The following is a 17692-nucleotide window of genomic DNA, read 5'->3' on the forward strand; positions in this document are numbered from 1 at the left end:
TCATATATTCAACATTCTTTATAGATTGCCCATTTTATATGAAGGGTTTAAGAAGCCTTTCTCACCCTACACCTGTCCCCATTATGGTGCTCAAGGAGGATCACACAAGGCACCTCAAGTCTATCCCTCTCCAACAAGCCCATGAACACCAAGAACCTTGTTAACTTGGCCTCTTGGCCCATACTCGGGTTTGGCGTACCTGCTGGAGCCTAGTGCTCTTGCTTCCTTTTATTCTCCCTCCGTAATTGGATGGTGAGATTGAAAGGTATTACAGATTCCATCATATAATTTACTTAATCGTCATATGAACAATTAGTGATAGAAAAACTTTATTTCACTGTCATACATATTGCAGTCTATATTAATATTAGTATTAAATTCTGCATAAGAACATTATCAGGCGTCATATATTAAGCATACATATTAAGCACATCCACATGCATACCACCAAGAACAAGGATGTTACTGTCTATAGCTTAATAACAGTTCTGATCTGTTTTGATTTTATTCCCTGGTGATGTCCCTAGATGCTTTGATAAGTTTCCTTTATATCTCTCAATGTGATGCGGAGGCCACACCTCTGCATCATGTATGCCCTTTGGCAAGAGACACACCCTTTCACCATTAGCACCCTTTGAAAGAGTGCAGGTCTTCATTATTTCTGCCCTTTGGAAGGGACAGAACCTTTCAGAATCAGATCTGCACTTTTGATTCCCAAATTATCCCCCCTCAAATGAGGTTCTCTTCTCCCTTTTATATCTCATGTTTGAGGGAGTCACAACTTTTCATTTTATGTCTTCTGATCATTTATTAACTTAATTAAATCTTAATTATATTTAATTATATTCTTTAATAGTTTAATTTTATTATTATTATTTATCATTAAATTCTATTTCAAAGTGGGGACATTACAGCTCATTTCTTTCACTGTCGAATGATGTTGCAATACGCTCTTCTATTGCTCTTTTATACTTCTCAGCTTCCAGGTATGCTGTCCAGATTTTGTCTATAATGCACTCATTTGATGACTTTGGTAATCCAAACTAAGCTTTGACTTGGTTGACCTCTTCGCACAATGAACAAGTAAATACGGAGTGCACTGTGTTATGAATCCTGCACCAACAAGGTAGCAATATGTTTTCTAGGCATAATTCATTATCAAGACTCCTTTGATTCTCAATCCTTCATTTGAATCTTGTGAATGTGTCATTGCTTTCTGGAACATTGAAATCATCGGATACTTCAAGTATCACTAGCTTAGTTGTATTCCAAAAGAAGATTTTTCCTTGTAGTGCTAACTCTATTCTTGACAAAAAGGTCAAGGAATGCATCTCATTGTGTATCGAGGATTCTACATTTCCTTGGCAATGCGAATTTAGAGGAATTCCTAGGATGTAATTGTGCATTCAAAGCCCACGAAAGTTGAGGAATAACAACTTGAGGATCATCTTGACGGCAAGAAATATGAAACTGTTGCTCATCGATTGAGAAATCTTTTATTTTTTTGGATTTTCTGATTTTTGATTTCTTTTTTGATTTTCAAATTTTTTACTTTTTTAGATTTTTCAAATTTTTTGCTTTTTTGGATTTTTCAACATATAAGAGATCTAGCATGTAAATGTATTGTAATTTCCAATTTAATGGACAGGTTATATGCAAGCTGGTGTATTTGAATTTAATATTATGTCAATGATACTAATATTGTAATCTTTCACTTTTACTGCTGGTAAGGAGAATGAACATTTATTGATTTCGATGTCATCTCCTTTGATTGGAATGATGTATAAGTAGTAGGGTGGCCATGATCAAGTGGCACCTTGATCGGACATGTCTTTTAGACATGTCCGACCAAGTGAGTCCGACCAAGATGTCACTTTGTCATGACCCTTGCTAACAACAACCGATTCATAACTAATCAGTGCTTCATACATACCCGATAATGAATCGGTATCTTTAATGATAATAGCATTTATACCATGCCTGATAATGAATCGGCATCATTAATGATAACAACGTTTATACCATGCCCGATAATGAATCGGTATCATTGCTGATGATAATAGTGCTTAATCATATCCGATCGATATGTTATGTTAATTGTTAATTGTTAATTGTTACAGATAAAACATACCCGATTATGAATCGGTATCAAAGCATATGGATTATAAACAATAACAATAGTTGTTAGTCTTGCATGCTATCGGGTTAATACCTCGATAGCATATTAATGCCGATATGGATCGACATTAATATGCTATCGGGTTAATAGCCCGATAGCATTATAGATTGACGCTTAACATAGTTAAGCAAGTCGTCGATCTAATCCATTATTAATATCATGATTGTGATCAAAACATAAAGCATGAAATGAGTAAACAGAATATAGGAGATTACTGAGTTAGAAGGTTCTTATCTTGCAGAGGCTACTAATGCATTAACATAGCATATCTCAAATTTAGCTTTTGAAAGCTCATATTGGTTCCAACATGCTGTAGATTTGATCATGAACATGCCTCCTTTGTTTTGCAAATTCAGTTGATGTGCATAGAGGAGGGTGGAGTTTGAAAAAAACTTGAAATAGCTTCTCCACTTGATGATTCCGCTTTCTTGTTACACCTTGGCTTGGAAGAAAACTCAAACTCCATGATCCATTGTTCAAGCATTCGACCCTCCTTTCTTGTGGTAATTCTATTAAGGGGCATAAAGGAGGGTAAAAAAAGGCTTAAGATAACTGCTCCAAATATGAATTGATATGCGCTAGTTCTGTTGATGCGTGTTTTATGACTCTCGCCAACACAGAATAAAATACCAAGATTCTATCCTCTCTTGAACAAAGAAACCTCAAATGCTAAACGATGTGATCAAATAAAGCAACCCCAAGGTTTACAATGCGAACAATGTGACTTTATGATGGATAGACTCAATGAAAATATGTGATTTGCTGATATCACAAAGGGACTAATGCTTAGTTGGAACCTTGGAATACTAACTGACTTGAGCTTCAAATAAAAGATAAAAGGATAAGGGTTAGGGAAATTTAAACTAAACCTAAGGAAAATGATGATAATGGATGGTGCTTTAGATAGATGGATTCCACAGTCAAGCTTTGCTTCGCTATGAGGAAACAACTACACAAAGCTAATGCAATCTCCAAAGATAATGAAGGATTTTCATATTGTAAACTTTCATCCAAACACCCAATATTGGCGCAATAATTGAACATCCACAATCGAACTAGTGCTAAATTAGGTTTAGACTAACCATACACTGCAATTTGTAATCAACAAACTACAAATGCTATGAACCGGAATTCTATTAAACATCTTCACATTTCTCCATTATGATCAATGAACTTTAACTAAAACTCAAGTAGTAAAAACCATTCAAAATGTTGAAACAAAAAAAAATCCACCATATCTTCAATGAAAATCATGTATTTATTCCATCATAGTCTTGACAACAATTTTTGATCTTCTCCTCCTACTACTACTATATTTACTTCCTAATGCTCTATTAACCTTTACAAATGAGAAGGCAAAGCCTTATATAGAACCTCTCAATTATAAATGAATGGCTATGATTGATTCAAAATCAATGGCTAAGAGAATTCTAAGAAACCCTAAAATGAGGTAGTTACAACTGACACCACCTTACATTTAATATCAATCAATGGGAAAAATATAAGCATTGAATACATATCCTTTTGAGAAAAAGGACCAATGAGAAAATAACATATCTCTAATGGCACAATTATCAAGGAGTAGATGATGACACTGTATTCAATGCATCTACATGTCCACTTGTTGATGAGTCAAGTTAAATGAATCTGGACATGTTGACCTGCCACTGTTTCATTGGTTGGTGATGAGTAGACGCCACCTCAGCTTACCTATCGTGTAAACTTTCATCCTTTATCACATTTTTGACGACTTATCTTGACAACATTGACAACTTTGACAAGATTTTGCAAGATTTTGACAACTTTGACAACATTTTGCGCTTTTGACATTTTTGACAATATTTTGTGCGTTTGACAACTTTGACAATATTTTGTGCCTTTGACAACATATAGCAACATTGCGAATTTTCACCTTCAATTCTTAGTTTGACGTTTATTCATGGATTCCAGACTCCTGAATTATTGAGTTGAAACACACCCTTGGTCTTGAATTTGAACAAATTCCATTTTCATTCCTTGAAACAATTGCACATTTCCAATCTCAAGCAAGGAAATTTCGTAGACCGGATGGACAGGACAAAACAAAACCCTCCTAAAGGTTAAGAGATGAAAATCATTGTCATGCAAAAAACTACCTAATCTAGCAAGTGAAAAGTGGGGGTCCACATTTGCAATGGGTTGTGTGTGTTTACTACACAACACACTTTTTTACGGAAGATATTGTACACATGACCTGGATGGTATTATTCAAGCAAAGCAAATAGTGAGCAAAGTTTTGGATGTGCATTCAACTTGTTCCTATGTGTTATTGTTGATGTCTCGTATGTTTCATTAATAATAACTCTTGGTTTCCTAAATATCATGTTTGAATGAGATTAACATGTTATGCTCTTGGTACCTTGACTTATATATGTTAAATTTTTTAAAAGTTAGTCTACATTTCCTATCTTTCATTCCTATTTTCTTACGCATTTTCGAGTTCAAACCCCAAAATTACCAAATACCCCTATCATGCAAGGGAGCTGACCCTCTCAAACGCAGAGGAAGATTGTCATTATACAATGATCTATCCAACTGTTTGTTAAAATTTTTTTACTGCTTAGAGGGCAAATAGGGTCATTTTGAAGAAGCTTTCACAGTGACAAATCTGTTTACCAACACACCCTCAGCAAAATGAAATCTTCTTTATAACGCTTTGTAGGTACCATCCATAGGAGACACCAATCTCCTACAACTAGGCACCAACCCAGTAAGAGACACATTTCTTTGTGTTAAAATTATAGCATCGACAAATAAAGAATCAACAATGAAATATATCAGTTTACCACCTCACTATTAATTATCATGATCGAATAAAGAATGCTTTCGATCTGCATGAATTAATATCATATTGATTTCATTATCGATCGAGTAATGATTGATCAACATTGCTTACATTGTATATACATTGAATACCTTTCTTATCGGCATATTAAACATATGTTAGTGACTACTTAACTAATAGTAAGTGACTGTTCATAAAATGGTATTCATAATACTGTTTAAGTGCCATCGATGAGGAGGCACATCTTGAGCGGACATGGCTCCACTTTGTGGAGACATGTCCACTCAAGACATGCCCCCCCCGATACAAGTATATATGCAGACCCGATAAGGCAATATTGAGCAATTAAAATTGAACATTCTCAGCCTTGTTTGGATCTGCAAAACACAGTCTTCATTAGAATCATAAATCACATATATTCAGAAATATTAATTACAATCTATCAACTATCAAATCTGAGAGGAGTACGATCTGCATTTACATGGTATCAAAGCAAGGTTAAGGAGGATCCAAGCAGCGATCGGACTTGAGATATTCAGATTTAAATCGAAGTACATCACATTCCTCTATGGTGAGTGTAATCAGATTCAAAGATAGGCTAGAAGGAGGACATAACTTCTCATCATGGAAGTTCAGGATTATGATGATATTAAAAGAGAATAAAGATGAGTCATTTGTGAAAGAAAATAAAGTAGAACCGGAGAATGATCCCGAGAAGACGACATGGATTGAAGGAAATGAAAAGGCCATTAAAATCATAGTTGATGGAGTTAGAGATCATATCGTGCCAATCTTGACAAAACTTGAGACTGCATATCATATGTTTAAGTCACTTGAAAGCACATACGAAATAAATAATTCCAGCAGGACCTTGGCTCTAAAGAGAGAAATCAATCATATAAGTATGAGCAAAGGAGAATCTATCAACGCATACTTTATGAGAATATCTGCACTAAGGGATCAGCTATCAACACTTGGATACCAGATTGAAAGTAAGGAGCTAACACTTATTGCCTTAGATGGCCTACCAAATTCCTGGGAGACATATTTCAAGGCATTAGTGCAAGGTCTAAATTTCCAAAGTTTGATCGGCTAAGATCAGACTGCCTTCAAGAGGAATCGAGACAGACAAAGAAAGGATTCAATCAAAGGAACGTAGATGAAGATCTCCATGTCTTGAATGCTAATTCTCACAAGAAAGGAAAGAAGAAGCACTTCAAGAAGAGGAAAAGCCACCATGGGAAGGGTTCATCCAAGAAAGATGTTTCACAAATCCAATGTTTCAGATGCAATCAATATGGGCACTATGCAATCAGATGTCTTGATAGAACAAATCAATGAGCATCATTTGCCAAAGTAGGAAAGTCTAAGATAGAGCATGAATCCGAGAAATATGTATTCTACTCTGCACTTTCAAATCAAGTATCAAATAAATCCAACACTTGGGTTATAGATAGTGGATCATCAAGATACATCATTGGGTTCAGGGAACTCTTAGACTCCATGGTAGAAGAAACTGATGAGGAAGTGACAATTGGAGATGACTCTACACATTCAGTCAGAGGTGTTGGAACATGTATCATCAAATTGAAGTCCGGTATCTCTATTCAACTCACCGGAGTATTGTTTGTACCAGGTATCAAGAGGAACTTGGTTTCCATATCTACATTTGAAGACAATGGATATAGGGTTACCTTCATGGATAGTAAAGTGTTGGCATGGCCAAAGAACTCTACTATTAAGAAGGCTCAAACGATAGGTTATAGACAAGGATATCTATAGAAATTATGTACTGAGCCAAATCTTGCCCTAATTCATTAAATTGCAGACTCTAATGAAATATGGAATAGGAGATTAGGACACCTCCATTTTCGTGCGCTATCTTCTATGGAAAAACTAGTCACAGGTTTACCCAAACTCAAACAATATCATTCAGGGGCATGCAAGGGGTGTGCTTTAGGGAAAAACACAAAAGGGTCTTTCCAAAGTAGTTCTAGTAAAACAAATGATGTATTAGAATTAGTCCACTCAGATTTATGTGGACCCATGTCCGTACCTTCTTTAGGGGCTTTCCTATATTTTGTAATTTTTGTTTATGACTTCTCTAGAAAAACCTGGATCTATTTCCTCAAATGTAAAGAATCTGAGGAGATCCTTAGAAAGTTTAAGGAATTCAAATCCCTTACAAAAAACTCTTCTGGGAGGAAAGTTATAACATTAAGGACAGACAATGGGAGAGAATACACATCAGATATTTTTAAAGAATTTTGTAAAAATGCTGGGATTAAGAGAGAGTTCACTGTACCCTACAACCCTCGACAAAACAGGGTTGCTGAAAGGAAAAATAGAACCATTGTAGAAGCTGCTAGGGCAATGTTACTTGATCAAAACATAGAAACATCACTTTGGGCAGAAGCCTCTAGTACTGCTGTTTACATACAAAACATATGTCCTCACTCCCATATTGATGACAAAACTCCTGAAGAAGCTTTCACTAGTGTAAAACCAAACATCAGTCACTTGATATTTGGTTGTCCTGTCTACACTCATGTGCCCAAAGAGAAAAGAATTAAGCTAGAACCTTCTGGGAGAAAAGGTATTTTTGTAGGCTATAGTGAAATCTCCAGATCTTATAGAATATATGTGCTTGGTCAGAGACAGATTGAACTAAGCAGAGATGTAATTTTTGAGAAAGAAATAGCTTTTAAAAGAGCTAGAAATTCTATTGAGTCAGATATTCAAACTTCCCCCATAGACCTAGAAGAGGATCGCGCCCCTGAGATTCAGAGGGATTACCTTGAGGAAGATAGAAATGAAGAACAAATCACATCATTGGAAAATCCTAAGAAGAGACCACTCTGGGCTACTAAGACAATGAAAGAAGCAAAGACTTATGCAGCTTCGTTAAGGAGTTTTAGAGAGAGCAAAAGACCTAAGAGATTCTCTAGTTATGTAGCTTTGATGAGTGAATTCATCAAATCAGAACCTGCTAATGTTACAGAAGCTCTCCAACACCAAGTATGGAAGGATGCCATGATAGAGGAGTATCAATCCATCTTGAAAAATGATGTGTGGGAGATAGTACCTAGGCCAAAAGAGAAATCTATTGTTTCTTCCAAGTGGGTATTCAAAATCAAGCATGCTGCAGATGGCAATATAGAAAAACACAAAGCAAGATTTGTAGCCAGAGGTTTTTCAAAAAAGGAGGGAATTGATTATGAAGAAACTTTTGCACCAGTTGCTCGCCATACCTCAGTTAGAGCAGTTCTAGCCGTTGCAGCAGCCAAAGGATGGAAAGTCCATCAAATGGATGTGAAAACTGCTTGTGGGATTATTTGGCGAGCCTTTGAAACCTACTATTATCCTCTATGATAATTAGAGTTGTATTAAGCTTTCAGTGATTCTAGCATTTCATGATAGATCTAAGCATATCGAGGTTCCTTATCACTATGTGAGAGACATGGTAGAAAGGAATGTAATCCAGTTAGAGTATATCAGTACAGGAGATTAGACAACATACATACTTACCAAACCTCTCTCCAGAGTGAAAGTTGAACACTTCAGAAAGGGTCTTGGTATAATTGAAATATAAGTATTATAGCTATCTGTACTAATATATAAGATGTTTAATGTGTAAACTTATTTTGTCATATGTGTGACTCTATGACTTTATGGGCCCCACCCCCTGTGTACATTTCTAAAAGGTGACGATCTTTTAGATAATGAGCACTTGTATTTGACACTATAAGGTGACGATCTTATAATGTTCAGTAGATTGATATCATGTGACTTGATATCATTTTTCATGGATTTGTCATGATTTGCTATGGTAGACATTATGCGACTTAATGTTAGTGCACATACCATAACTAGGATATATGAGGAGAATGTAATGTTCTTGAGTATATTATATCCTTTAGTATCACGAGACAGGTGATACTTCATATCACGAGATTAGGTGATATACCTTATCATGAGATTAGGTGATAACTCTTATCACAAGTTATGTGATAGCTATTAGTATGGTAATGTACTTTCAGAGCTCATTATAATATTCTTACTCTTTATCTTCCCTAGCTAAGAGGGAGTGTTAATATTATAGCATCGACAGATAAAGAATCAACAATGAAATATATTAGTTTACCACCTCACTATTAATTATCATGATCGAATAAAGAATGCTTTCGATCTGCATGAATTAATATCATATTGATTTCATTATCGATCGAGTAATGATCGATCAACATTGCTTACATTGTATATATGTTGAATACCTTTCTTATCGGCATATTAAACATATGTTAGTGACTACTTAACTAATAGTAAGTGACCGTTCATAAAACGGTATTCATAATACTGTTTAAGTGCCATCGATGAGGAGGCACGTCTTGAGCGGACATGCCTCCACTTTGTGGAGATATGTCCACTCAATACATGCCCCCCCGATACAAGTATATATGGAGACCCGATAAGGCAATATTGAGCAATTCAAATCGAACATTCTCAGCCTTGTTTGGACCTGCAAAACAGAGTCTTCATTAGAATCATAAATCACATATATTCAGAAATATTAATTACAATCTATCAACTATCAAATCTGAGAGGAGTACGATCTTCATTTACACTTTCAATGAGAGGCACCAACCTTAAAAAAGCCAATATGATAATTATTTGGAAGAACTTCTCGGATCAGCTCTAATTCATCTGCTCAAATTTGCTCAATAACCTTATAAAAATCTGCTTAAAATCTCTTTCAAAATCTGTAATAATTCTGCCTCAAGATCTCTTGTAAATGTGCTCAAATATCTCTCACAAGTCTGCAATATAGTCTTCAATAATTTGCTCATAAATCTGCCATATAGGTGGTCCAAAATTCTGTTTTTTACTCCTTTAGATCTTCTTTAAAATGGGAATGATATACAATAATTTCTTACCTCAGAGCTCTCCACCTTTCCTTATTTTATACCTCACAATTACACCCATGAGGGCATAAAATGAATCTATTTAATTTACAAAATCTTGCATATTTGGGCACCCATATAAGAGGGGTCAGGCCAGCCTAAAACACATTTAATTTATTATTTTTAATTTCCAAGAGGGGCGCCAGGCCAATGGGGGTCAGCCTCTAGAAAGACTTTATTTTTATTTGCAAATAAATCCAAAAATGATGCTAACGTAGGTCGGCCGTCAGCAGAAAAAATATAGTATACTAATTCATATTTTAATGTCTTCAAATTAGGTGCTATGATGAAGGGGGATCAGCCTAAGTTTTAAGACAATTGCTTCACCATTCTTGAATAATGATCTCTTGTTATTGTTTCCACAAATTTGGCACAATACTCTAGATTTTTAACCTTAAATTACTTTAGCCATTTTCTGATTTTGTCCTAAGACATCAATTAGAATAATTATCCAACAGTTGCTTCTTACGGAGAAGTTGAGATGCTATCCTCATCTATAAATAAAGATTTGTTAAATGTTGAAGCAAAAATTAATTCTTCATATAGGTTTTCTGTTAGCCTTCCTAATTTTTCTTTTTAAACTGGATATATTTTTTAAGTTTCATGGACCAACATTGGCTGTTTGTGGACGTTAATATTCTTTTGTTTATTCTTTATTTCTTTTATTTTGTTCTGTAGCCAAGAACTTGCTTAAATGGAACGAATTACTCGTAAAGATGACTGTGGTTTTAGTTTTTGTTCAACTAAAAGGTCAATAGACCGTAAGTAATCATACATTGTTGATGTCATAATTGTAGAAGGTTTATCTTTTTATGTAACATATAATGAGTAATTTGATTGGTGATGCTCTGTTTGTAGGTGGAAGCTCTTCTGGCAGATGGCTGCCCTAGAGTTTGGGTAGCCACATCTGATAATCTTGAGAAACGGACAGCACTTTTTTTGGTAACATCTTGAGACCAGATTAGCAAGCATACATAATTTCCTTATTTAATTTGAATGAAGAAGACCATTATTTCTTAATCCTTTCAAAATCCTTACAGAGAGTTTTTGAGAAAAGAAGAGTCCATTCCTTTTTATTTCAAATGGTTGTTTTTCTCACTTGGATGTGAATATTTAAAATTAATGAAAATGATGCTGATTACGTGTTTCTTAATGATGCAATAGCAGCACATTAGTTCTCTAAAAGCTAACTTACAATGCAAGTATAACCACCAGTGTAACTTCTCCTTACAGTTATAAGTACAAGCATAAATTTTTTGATGTTTGTGCAATTCATTTCTCTTTTACTTCATGCATTCATTCTTCCAACAATTTGGGAGATTGCAGGTTCATGTCCTCATAACTTTGGCGAAAGAGATGGGTGAAGGAGAATTGAAACAATTGAATTTGTTTATGGAAACATGGAATTGAAATACATGAGTAAAACCTCAATTATGGAGCATCAAGAGGTGGATTTACATGTATCAAGGTTGTCGACATAGGAATTAAATGTGGCAGACATAGCTCTATATGTTTGGAAGATGATGACACTTTTCAAGGAGATGTTCAGATATTCATTCATTCAGATCACGACTCTTAAAACTGGCTATTTATAAAATCTTACATTTGTTTGAAGTTGAACATACTAATTTGGTATGCTACCTATCATATTTGTATTACTCCTTATGAAATGTAAAACTTACATTGTGGCAGTTTACCATCGTCAAACCTGCTAAGTTATAAAACGTTGTGATCCTTCTTACAATAACACTCTTGGAATAATAGGATTTGGAGATCAAATTGAACATTTTTTTTTCCAAACCGCAACACCATTTTAATGTTCCACTTGTTACCAAGAATCGCCTTATCCTCATGCATTTCAATTCTGGCAACATTTAAGACAGTGACAATTCAAAATGGATAATTTGTTTCGTTACAAAAATAGTAATAAGACACATTTAGTGCTTTAATTTGTTTTTTGCAAGACAACACAAACTGTAAATTATGTGAGATTAAATTTATTATAAAATTGGAAGAGGAATCTCCCTTGTAACTAAGACTAAGGCTAGATCCTAGACTACGGACAAAATCTACAATAAATCACACTAATGCACAAAAATAGCTTGTGTAAAAGCTCCTTGCTATGCTTTTGACCATGGCAGATCCTCTGAATAAACTTGAAATTGATAACTCGCCATGACTTGTATATGAAACTGTAGACATCGAAAATGAAACATATCGCTTTGTGTTGACCACGTTTTTTGTTTAAAAAAATCGCCAAAAACAGAAAATCTTCACGTGCTGAAACCCTAGCTGCAGAAAAGCCCACCATAATTTTTTTCGGAAAAAAATCAGAAAACCGTCCAGCAGAGAAAGAACCCACTGTTTTTGTGTGAAAAAATCGTGCGAAAAACAAAAACCCATGACCATGATTTTTTGGAAAAAATCAAGCAAAAACTTGCCTGATTTTTATGGAAAAAATCATGCAAAACCCTTCCATGAAATGCCTTCGAAAATCTTCAATAAAACTCTTTTGAAAATTTATCATAAAAAATTCAGCAAAAACCCACGAATTTATTTAAAAAATCGTCAAAACTTTGAAAAAACTTTCAGGTAACAACACCACCACGATTTTTCATAGTAAATCATAAAAACCTTCTAGAAATAAATTCCAGGTTACCAGAAATTTTTAAGAAAATCTGTCAAAAGATTTTTCCCCACTTTGATACCATGAAATGATAATTCGTTATATATTAATTACAAAGGAGACGAAGACTCCTTATATAGAGAATACAAGAGGATCTTTTCATAACGGAAATGATCGAAAATAGAAACACGAAAGACAGAAAGGAAATTTCCTACAACTAACTAAAGACAAAAGACATACACGGAAGTTTCTAAATACTAACTAAATGACTAAGATGACCATTATAGCAATATTTAATATCAGACCTTTTCAGTGGTCACCAGCAAATAAGGAATGATTTTAGACTTATATCTATTCATCTTACTCAACAAATACAAGGTATATTATTGTATTGTTCAAGTTGGGCGGGTTATCTTGAATATTTGGCATACTTTGGGGGTGTGTTCAGCAGTTGTTTAGTATCAGCACTTCATTACAGCTGTTATTCAATGATTAAGATGCTTATGACTAATCTTGTAACCCTTGGAAGTTGGGAAGGTTATAGATTTATCTTTCTAACCATTTACACTCTAACAATGGATTGTTATATCGCTTGATTATTGCTGGTACTTACCTCATTGCAGAAGTGGTTTCTTGTAATCGCCTATCACTGGAAAACTGGAAGGGGCTTTTTCTTTACTTGTTTAATCTTTCCCATTGAAAAGTGGATGTGCCCTTAAGCTTTCCTGCAGAAGTTGAAGTGTCATTGTAATTATTACTTGCATGTTCATGATCAACTTGTGCAGAGTTTCCAAATTGAGCTAAATAATCAACATGAGTCTTAGTGATGGACTCACTAGGTTATGGTAGTCTAGTAGACTTGTTGAGGCTAAGTACCTGGGTCGTAAGTCTGCTGGCCTCATTTGGATGCAACTATCTTGGGACTTATGTAGTCTAGGCAATATTTGTAGCTATGATTAGTAGTATCAAGATATTAGGAATAACCAATTAGAGCTTTAAAAATGAATGATATAAAAGGGCTACTCAGTCCTCAACAACCATCAAGTTGTCGTTTAGAAAATGTTTAAAATGAGAAATAGTCATTTTCTTGTTTAAAAGCCTAACCATTCTATATTCTCTTTGAATTTGAAATTTTAAGAAATGAGAATTTTCTTATTTGAAATATGATACTAATTTTAGCAGTGTTCCACGGAAACGCGTTTCCCCCTCCCAGGCCCAAGTCCCCCCGTCCCCGAAACCCGTCCCCAAAAATTTTTCCCTTTGTCCCCCCGTCCCTGAAGCCCGTCCCCGCGTCCCCGCGTCTCCCCGTCCCCAACATCCGTGGAACACTGAATTTTAGTCATTTCTTATTAGAAAATTAGGGTAACAATTACATTTGTAGGATGGTTAGGCATTTGGCAGCTTTTAATGAATTGTCATTCTTGATACCTTGGCACTTGACTTTTGTAATTCATGTTTTAACTATTTTAGGTATACCTAATCTAGGTTGCCTTTACCCAAGTACTCATCTATTATAATTGAATGTATTCTATGAGTCCCATTCACCTATTCTGGTGGAAAGTCCACACTAATACAATTTCTGTCATTCTTTCTATCCTGTGATACTTCAAGTTTCGTATATTTAAATGTGTATAATCTGGTATGTCTAAGTATTGTGTTCTTTGGAGGTTTTCTTCTTACACAATTTTGAGTAAACAAAGCGGTAGCATTTAGTATAAACATGAATATGTGTTTAAGTTATATTTTTTTATGTAATTCATGCTTTGCGCTAAGTAGTTTACTTTTCTTATAATTTATGTTTCACTAACTTGTTATGAGAACTTCAATTTTATAAGTTAGCTCATGAGTGATGTTTCACTTAAATATTTCTTTCTAAATTAGGCTTCATCTCTTCATTCGCAAGTTGTTTAGTTTTTGGGTAATGACAGTTTTTGTACAACTTAAAAATCTTCAAGAAGTTGTGGAAATAATTTTCTTTCTGTTTTACTAAGTTGATGTTTTTCAGGGTGCATATGTATGGAGTTGCCAGTCATTAATAGAAGAGGTAAAAACATGAACTGTTGTTTGTAGTTTTTCAGCAATAGGAAAGAATGTCCAATGTAATATATAATTGAAATGGCTGCAACGAACAAGTTGAAATTAAACCTGACCTGTACTTCCATCACAATTTGTAGGAATCTAGGTAGAAGCAATAGTATTCTTAGAAAATAATCATAAATAATGTGTTCAAGAAATTTACGGTTAAGACTAAAATAGAAGAATATGTAGACAATCATGGCTTTCGTGGCAAAATGAAATTATCTTGTACAAAATGCACTTAAAAGAATCTCTAGTAATAAGAATGACAATCTTATATATCTACATAAAAAATATAAGTTCCAGTTGTACTTATTTATTTTGATAATTTTGTTGTGGGTTTAATTGGTGCCGATGCCTTAAAAGGAAAATATTTTAGAAAGGCATGGAGCCATCAATATGAAAAATACAAAAAATAGCCAAACTCTTTGAGAAAATCATTGCGAACTAGCAGCCATCAACAAAAGCCCTACAACTTATCTAATCTTGGCCACCTACAAAAGCACTCTCGGTCACGTACAAGTCCTCTACACGTCCACCTTCAGCATCCCTTGCACTCCAGATCTCTTCAAGCTCGTTCTTGCACTCCCTTCGTCTAGGGGTCTGTGATTTAGTTTCTCCAATTCTTGGTTCCTTCAAGATGAATAGCCTCTCGAATGTTCTGGTAATTTTCGGGTTTGTTTCTTCTTTGTTGTTTGATGTTTGTACAGACGGATTGTCTACTTGCTTAGCAAGGTCTTGGTGTACTTACTCAAGGAGTGGTAAGTATATGGCAATTTCCTCCTAATCTCTCTATGTACGTTGTGTACGTTCTACATTGAATGTTTGCCTCTCTTCTAGTTGTGACCTATTTCACACATCGCCCCATCGCAGATGGGGACCCCCTGTTTTTCTTGCTTTTTATGGTTTTGTCCTAGCTCTACAGTTTCATAAATCCATTTTCTAAGAGAGTTTCTGAAGTCATCTCGAGCCAAATAGAGAAATCATGCTCAGAATCACGGTTGAACGTTGTCAAAGTGCTTAGAAGGCCTGAGGGACGAGGATTGCAATTGCTTTGAGTCATTTCTGACAACTTTCTATTTTTAGGAATTTCTGCTTTTTTGCTTTTTTTCTAAAATTAAAAAGTTTGATTTTTGGCGCTTTGGCCGCAATTCGAGAAGCAACTTTTTTGGCTTGCTTTTTGCTTTTTTGAAAGTAGAACCTGGGTTTTGTTCCTCATGTCATTTGGTCAGTGCCCATGTCTTCAGATTCGAGGAATTTTGCCTCGTATAAAAAGCAGGGTTATGTTTTTTTCGCTTTTGTCGGAGATTAGGGTTTTGATCCTTAGGCCATACCATTACTACCCATGTTGTTAGAATTAATTTTTTTAGTCTTGTGTAAAAAGCATGGTAAAAACCCTAATTAGGGTTTTGTTCCAGAGGATCATTCTTTAAGACATGCTTAGTGCCCATGCCCTCAAAATTGAAAAATTATGTTTCTTAGTGCAAAAAGCAAAGTGAAAACCCTAATTAGGGTTTTGTTTCAAATAATCTAGGTATGAACATGGCAGATCAGATGTGAACAAGGCAGTTTGAATGAAAATGGCAAGCATGGTAGCAAGATCAAATTCACCCAAGGACAAGGATGACTAATGGAAGACAAAATTCGCCTAAGTCCATCTTGTGAATGATACTAGTTGTCAAGTGTAAGTCCCCCTTGTATTTCAGCACACACTACCCAAGAAGCTATCCACATAAAGTCGCTCGTTCGCACATATAGACCTTGGAGTCGCCTTGTGGTCTTTCTCGCAATCTTGGCACAAGTAGTGATTTTGTTCAGGAGAGGATAGAGTATCCTTGGATATTTTATTCTATGTTCGGTATATGATAAAACATACACCAACACTTCCCAAATATGACTTTGGCTGACACTTCAACTTTTACTTCTTGGTGGACTCGGGGCCTTAGACTTTTTCACAATTCTTCTCAATTGCATTCGTAGTTCAGTGGTGGAAGATCTACCTAGGTCAATGCAATGAGATTCAGATGAAATCTTAGCTTGCGCGGAAAGGTATCTTCAATTTTAGATTTGGAGAGTTAATTATTTGGTTCAGTTTATCTGGTTTGCAATCTAGATTTGTGAAGTTGTTTGAGCTGAGTTCTTGAGTGTTGTGGAGACTCATATTTCCTATGCAAAGTGAATAAATAAATTAATATCATTTACAAGTTTAAGAAGGACGTATGGATTTAGGGGAGTGATGTGAAGGACCTATTGTGACGTTTTCACACATTGCCCCATTGCAAATGGGGACCCCCTTGTTTTTTGCTTTTTAGGGTAGTGTTTTGGCATCTTGGGGTTTTGTCTCCAGTCTCTCGCCTTTGCAAAGGAGTCAAGTTTTTCGAAATTTGGAGGAGTCATCGAAATTAGTGAAGAGAAAGAATGGTTGGAAGAGTGTTTTGATGCTATAGATGGGCTTAGACAGGTCGAAGGAGTAAAAATGGCAATTTCCTGGGGTCAATTCAAACAACTTCCTATTTTTAGGAAATTTTGGCTTTTTTGCTTTTTTCTAAATTTAGAAAGTTTTTTTTTTTGCATTTTGGGGCCAATTTGGGAAGTTTTTTAGTTTGCTTTTTAAAAAAAATAGAAAGTTGCTTTTTTCTTTTTTTGGGAATGCAGGTGGTTGTCGAGTTAGGAAAGATGTTAAGTTAGGAGAATTCATCCAAAACAAACTTTTGAATCCAGAGGATGTTTTCTAAAAAGCTAATTGAAGATCACCAGAATTTGACTAAGTCTAGAACTCAAATTAAGAAATTCCTTGTTCAAATCATGAAGAGTGCCTATCCATGGAGGAATTTCTTATTTCATGATGAAGTTTGCTATGGGAAAAGATGAAATCTCCTTGGTCAAGTAATGAGTTAGCCTTATGAGTCAAGAAATTCCTAACTAAGCATGAAGTTTGCCCAAGAATGGTGAAAATTTCTTGTTTAAATGTCAAACTTCAGTCAAGCATTGAGAGAAAAATAAGGTGAAAACTTGGAGCAAACAAA

The 17692-nt window shown here is 35.1% G+C and overlaps 1 protein-coding gene across 7 annotated transcripts in view; it reads left to right on the top strand.

Moving 5' to 3' along the window:
* Positions 1–17692, top strand: part of LOC131029071 (uncharacterized) — a 180024-nt gene that overhangs the window by 80552 nt on the left and 81780 nt on the right. For 5 of the 7 annotated variants that reach the window (XM_057959474.2, XM_057959469.2, XM_057959468.2 and 2 more), the window contains 2 exons: positions 10823–10906; positions 14596–14634. In XM_057959474.2, the coding sequence (XP_057815457.1) occupies positions 10823–10906; positions 14596–14634 (123 nt within the window). Of the gene's footprint in view, positions 1–10822; positions 10907–11290; positions 11568–14595; positions 14635–17692 lie in introns of those variants that run through there. The other 2 variants (XM_057959473.2, XM_057959470.2) reach the window with 2 other exon arrangements.

The sequence above is a fragment of the Cryptomeria japonica genome, chromosome 3, assembly GCF_030272615.1.
Source record: "Cryptomeria japonica chromosome 3, Sugi_1.0, whole genome shotgun sequence".
Taxonomy (NCBI): domain Eukaryota; kingdom Viridiplantae; phylum Streptophyta; class Pinopsida; order Cupressales; family Cupressaceae; genus Cryptomeria; species Cryptomeria japonica.